Source organism: Phyllobates terribilis, unplaced genomic scaffold, assembly GCF_046119375.1.
Source record: "Phyllobates terribilis strain yellow unplaced genomic scaffold, ASM4611937v1 Scaffold_5__5_contigs__length_657084704, whole genome shotgun sequence".
Lineage (NCBI taxonomy): Eukaryota > Metazoa > Chordata > Amphibia > Anura > Dendrobatidae > Phyllobates > Phyllobates terribilis.
Genome location: NW_027362765.1, coordinates 386,318,772 through 386,325,290, shown reverse-complemented (window position 1 = coordinate 386,325,290; position 6,519 = coordinate 386,318,772). Strand labels below are relative to the sequence as shown.

Sequence of the window (6,519 nt, the reverse complement as noted above, 5' to 3'; positions counted from 1 at the left end):
ATACATTAGAGAAGGCCATCTTATTCCATTTCTTCATGGTCCAATTCTGATTCTCATAATCTCAGGTACTTTGTTCCTGTCCTGTGTCTCTGAGCGACTCTTTGGTTCCCTAGTACTGGACCCACTGAGTCTTGCTTTTGAGTCCTTGGACCTTGTCTTCTTGACCAGACTTTCACTTGATGTAAAGGATTTGTAAACCTCACAGAATTTTTCCTAAATGCAAAGTTAAGCAACTTTCTAAATAGTTTTCATTAAAAAAATTTCCACCATTTTGCTGCTTCAGAATGTCTGTTTTATCCAGCTGAGCACTTTGCAAAACTTTTACATATACAATTGAAGCCAGAAGTTTACATACACTGTATAAATAGACACATATGCATGTTTTTCTCAATATCTGACATGAAATCAGAATAAACCTTTCCCGTTTTAGGTCAATTAGGATTACCATAATTTTTTAATATTTGCCAAATGCCAGAATAACGAGAAAGAGAGAATGCAGTAAATAATAAAAATGCCTTAAAACAAAGTCAAAAGTTTACATACACTAAGATTACTATGCCTTTAAACAATTCTGGACTGACTATATGATGATGTCATGTGTTTGGATGCTTCAGGTAGGTTTTTTGGTAACATCTGAGTGAAATAGAGATATTTTAATGCACACCTGAAACACACTGCTTCTTTGTGTAGCAAACATTGTACAAACAATTATATGCAAGTACAAACAAGATGGGAATGTTCAGCCATCATACCGCTCAGGAAGGAGACAGGTTCTGTGTCCCAGAGATGAACGTGCTTTGGTCCGACATGTGCATATCAACCCAAGGACAAAAGCAAAAAACCTTGTGAAGATGATGGAAGCTGGAAAGATTGTGTCAATAGCCACAGTACTGTATCAGCATGGGTTGAAAGGCCTCTCTGCCAGGAAGAAGCCATTACGCCAAAAGAAACATAGAAAAGCCAGATTAAAGTTTTCAAATACACACAGGAACAAAGACCTTAATTTTTGGAGACATGTCCTGTTGTCTGATGAAACTAATATTGAACTTTTTGAGCATAATGTCCATCCTTACTTTTGGAGGGAAAAGGGAGAAGCTTGGAAGCCTAAGAACACCATCCCAACTGTGAAACATGGGGGTGGCAGCATCATGCTGTGGGGTTGTTTTGCTGCAGGAGGGACTGGTGCAATTCACAAAATAGATGGCATGATGAGAAAAGAAGATTATGTGGCAATACTGACGCAACATCTCAAGACATCAGCCAGGAAGTTAAAACTTTGGCGGAAATGGGTCTTCCAAATGGACAATGACCCTAAGCATACTGCCAAAATGGTAACAAAGTGGCTTAAGGATAACAAAGTCAATGTTTTGGAGCGGCCATCACAAAGTCCTGATCTCAATCCTAATGAAAATTTATGGGCAAAGCTGAAAAGGCAGGTGCGAGCAAGAAGACCTACAAACCTGGATCAGTTACACCAGTTTTGTTAGGAGGAATGGGCCCAAATTCCAACCAACTATTGTGAGAAGCTTGTGGAAGGATATCCCAAACGTGTGACCCAAGTCATTCAGTTTAAGGGCAATGGGTACCAAATACTACTGAAATGTATGGAAACTTTTGACTTTGCAGTAAGTAATAAAAATGCCTTAAAACATTCTCTCTCTCATTATTCTGGCATTTGGCAAATGTTAAAAATTATGGTATAATCCTAATTGACCTAAAACGGGAAAGGTTTATTCTGATTTCATGTCAGATATTGCGAAAATCATGCAGATCTGACTTTTTATATAGTGTATGGAAACTTCTGGTTTCAACTGTACACAGAGCTCCTGCTCAGTTCTGTTGGTTCACTGTGCTCTCCTCTTCCTTCTGTTAGGGATGGCAGGAGCAAATGGGTTGTACTCATACCTCCAATGGAGAGGGGGGAAAGTATCTGCAGTCTCAGGGAAGGAAGAGAAAACAGGCTATAGAAGATAAGGAAAGCACATGAAGAGGAAATCACTGCAGAATAAAAGCAAATGAAGACAGGAGTAGCCTGAATACACAGAGATCACACCCAGCCTGTATTTCAGAAGAAACTTGGAGTTGGCTACAAACTGCATATCAGAAGATCTAAAAATGAATGAAAACTGATAGGAAATCAATAGCAAATGTAAAAATCCTTTTTCCATGTCCAAGTTGTCCATAGCTTTTAAAACCACATTTAAGCCATCTTCTGCAGATCAACATAGCAAACATATTTGCAAGATGTTTTAATGGCTTTTTTTTCTGTGGGGGCATTTTATTTGGGTAGGAAGGTTTCCAGCTTCCCAGATCTCTAGCGATCAGCAATTTTCGGAGAGAACTTGTCTGCATGTGATCCACTGCAACGCCACCATAGGCTTTAGGTTTAACCCTCATGTAATGATTTTTTGATTCAGGTTAAACTATAGATTGTTTTATGTGATGGAAATATTTCACATTGTTTGTGCTATTGTAGATGTACAGTAGTGTTCAAAATAATAGCAGTGTGTTCAAAAACATGAGTTAAGCACAAAATCTTTATACTAATTTTTATTTCCAGCATTGGGAACATTGCACACTGTGTTCTAATTCAAAACATGAAGAGAAATGTATATAATTTTTAACTACTTTACAGAAAATAACAAAAAATGAACATTGGGCTGTTTTAAAAAAATAGCAGTGTGTGCATTTGTCTTTACAAACTCACTATATGTACGCTCTCTTTTTTTAAGGATTTAGCATTCCTGTGAATCACTAAGCTAATATTTAGTTGTATACCCACAGTTTTTTAGAACTGCTTCACATCTATGTTGCATAGAGTCAACCATCTTCAGGCTCCTGTCAGCTGTCATTCCAGCCCAGGATGCTTTGACTACATCCCAGAATTGTTTGGCATTTGATGGCTTTGCCTCAGAAACGGCATTTTTGATGTCACCCCACAAGTCTTCTATCGAATCAAGGTCCAGGGATTGGGCTGGCCACTCCATAACCTCAATTTTGTTGGACTGGACCCAAGATTTTGCTTGTTTACTGGTGTGTGTAGTGTCGTCATCTTGGTAAAACACCCATGTCAAGAGCATATCCTCTTCAGCATAAGACAACATGACCTCTTCAAGTATTTTAATATATGCAAACTGGTCCATGATCCCTGTATTGCGGTAAAAAGGTCTGGCACCATAGTAAGAGAAACATGCCCATATCATAAAGCTTGCACCACCATGCTTCACTGTCTTCAGAGTGTACTGTGGCTTGAATGCAGAGTTTGGGGGTTGTCTGACGAACTGTCTGTGGCCCTTGGACCTAAAAAGAACCATTTTCCTTTCATCAGTCCACAAAATGTTCCTCCATTTATCTTTTAGGCCAGTTAATGTGTTCTTTGGCAAAATGTTCAGTACATGTCTTTTTTTTAACAGTAGGACTTTGCGGGGACTTCTTGCTAAGAGATTAGCTTCACACAGGCGTCTTCTAACTGTCACAGTACTCACAGGTAACTTGAGACTGTCTGTGATCATCCTGGAGCTGATCATCCCGAGCCTTTGCCATTGTGGCTATTTTTCGATTCATTCGAATGATAGTCTTCCGTTTTCTTCCACGTCTCTCTGATTTTGCTTCCCATTTTAAAGCATTGGACATCATTTTAGCTGAACAGCCTACCATTGTCTGCACTTCTTTATAAGTTTTACCCTCTCCAATCAACTTTTTAATCAAAGTACTCTGTTCTCCGGAACAATATCTCGAATGACCCATATTTCTCAGGCTTTCAAGGAGAAATGCATATCCAACATGTGCTGGCTTCACCCTTAAATAAGAGCCACCTGATTCACACCTGTTTCTTCGCAGAATGATTGACCTCACCGAATGATTGACCTCCACACTGCTATTATTTTGAACACATCCCCGAACAATTAATTATTCAAATTCACAGACTCAAAAACCTGCAGATCACGAATGCTGAGTCTGGTGGTTTTCTTAGAATCTACTGCACCAACTGGTAAATTGTTTGACATGTGGTAATATAATTTATACCAAAAATAGTGATTAATCTGGTTAGTCATATTGGACTGCTATTAGTATGAACACTAGTGTACTAACCATGTGTGAATATGTACCTTGTCTGAGCCTAGCTATAGGTGAGCAAGAGTGAAATTCTAGTTACATCTCTATCATTTATAGTCACTCTTACGTTGTCCCCACACATGAGAAGACTATCAGCTCGTTTGGTTGACATCTATTTTCTCTAAACATTTAGCATGCAGCTTTATTTCATTAGAAATACTTCTTCCCCGCCAACATCTTCCATTATGGGACAGTCGGGCGACTCTGATATATGTTAAATTGTCTTTTCTTCACACTAAGATTGACCAGCTGAGCGAAATCTAGGCAAATGTCCTCCATCAATGTCAACGATGTTATATTATTATGTGAAAAGAATAAACAGATTGTTGACCTGTTGGCAAAACTAATTAATTCTCTTATTTTCTCCTTCTAATTATATGTAATTACATCAGATTTCTTAATCTTCATCCCAATGGTTGTAACTCCCAGATGATTGTCAAAAAAAACAACCTCAAATCCCTAAACTGAACGCTCACATTGTATAAATCCATGTTTGTTGTTACCTTCTATTCTCAATAAAACGATCTGCGCATCTTCAGAAATTACTGATTTCTTATTCCTTTGTTGCATTGCTTGTAAGGCTCCCTACTCCAGCTGGATATCTGCAAAGCTAGTACCTAGTCGTGTCAAGTTCATCTCACACAACCACTCTAAACTGTACTTTATACTGATGAGGAGCAAAAAGTATGAAACAGCATCAACTACAGATGAGTGTCTCTGGTCTGGCTGACATCCCTAATTCTCTATAGGGTAACTAACTACCTATAGGTGGCAGTTCTCCTCCTTCTGGTGGAGAGCAAATTTAAATTTCTCCAATTGACCATTGCCTGTAAGACTTTTTTCCCCAGCTGGATCTCTAGTCTCGTCAGAGGGAAATGGAGTGGTCAAACCTCACCGTCACGGACTTCATTCTCCTCGGCTTCCATGAGCTTCCAGACTTCCAATTGTTTTTCTTTTTCATATTTCTGGTCATTTATGCTGCAACGTTGGTTGGAAATTCATTAACAACTGGTCTATTTTGCTTTGATCCTCACTTCCACAGTCCCATGTATATACTCCTGTGTAACATGTCAGTATTGGATATGTCCTTCACCTCAATGGTTCTACCAAAGTTATTGGACATGTTTCTAACTGGGAACAATGTCACCTCCTACCATGGTTGTATCGCTCAGGTTTTCTTTTTTGTGGTGCTCATAGTGTCGGAATACTTCATCCTGGCTGCCATGGCTTACGATCGTTACGTGGCCATCTGTCATCCTCTACGTTACTCTTATTTCATGAGCCTGCAGGTCTGTTTCTGGATGGCATGGACATCTTGGAGTATAGGAATCCTCGAGGGCATTCTTTATGTTATTCTAATATCATCTTGTACATTTTGTAGGTCAAATGAAGTAGACCATCTCTTCTGTGACTTAAAGCCTCTTATAAAACTTTCTTGTAGCAACACACACACTATAGAGACAATAATACTTGCACTTGGGGCCATCATTGGCTTTGTCACCTCAGTCATGACCTTGGTGTCCTACATCTATATCATCTCTGCAATCTTGAAGATTAACTCTAAAGAAGGAAGACACAAAACCTTCTCCACCTGCTCCTCACACCTCACAGTCATCCTCTTGTTTTACGGAACGGTCCTCGGCATGTACATGAGACCAAAGTCCAGCTATTCCATGGACCAGGACAAGGTGTTTGCCATATTGTATGCCGGAGTCATTCCAATGCTCAACCCTCTCATTTACAGCTTGAAAAATCAGGAGGTGAAGAAAGCTCTGTGCCGAGTAAAGAAACAATTGTTTTGTTAGGTTATTGTTCACATGTCTGTTTGTCGTTCAGGTGAAATGACTCCAGAAAGCTCTGTGCAGAATAAAGAAACAATTCTTTTAAAGACTATATTAAACATAATATATACAATGTATATACAAATATATATTGTATATATTATACAATATATACAAAGTTTTAGGCAGGTGTGGAAAAAATGATGCACAGTAAGAAGAATGCTTTCAAAAACAGAAGTGTTAATATTTTTTTGTATCAATTAGTAAAATGTAAAGTGAATGAACAAAAGAGAAATCTAAATCACATCAATATTTGGTGTGACCGCCCTTAGCCTTCAAAACAGCATCAATTCTTCTAGGTACAGATGCACCAAGTCAGGGATTTTGTAGGATTCTAGTCAGGTTTATGAGTAACTAATTATACCAAACAGGGGATAATGATCATCATTTTCATATGTAGCTTGAAACACAATTAATTAACTGAAACAGAAACAGCTGTTTAGGAGGCTTAAAACTGGGTGAGGAGCAGACAAACTCTGCTACAAAGGTGAGGTTGTGATAGATAGTTTCACATCTTAGGCCATATACCATGGAAAGACTGAACCCAGCATCATGACACAAT

The 6,519-nt window shown here is 38.7% G+C and overlaps 1 protein-coding gene across 1 annotated transcript; it reads left to right on the top strand.

Moving 5' to 3' along the window:
• The first annotated feature begins 4,991 nt into the window (after positions 1–4,991).
• On the top strand, positions 4,992–5,921 carry LOC141271591 (olfactory receptor 5AR1-like). Its single transcript, XM_073681636.1, has one exon. The coding sequence runs from the start codon at positions 4,992–4,994 to the stop codon at positions 5,919–5,921; it is 930 nt and encodes a 309-aa protein (XP_073537737.1).
• The last annotated feature ends 598 nt before the right edge of the window (positions 5,922–6,519 follow it).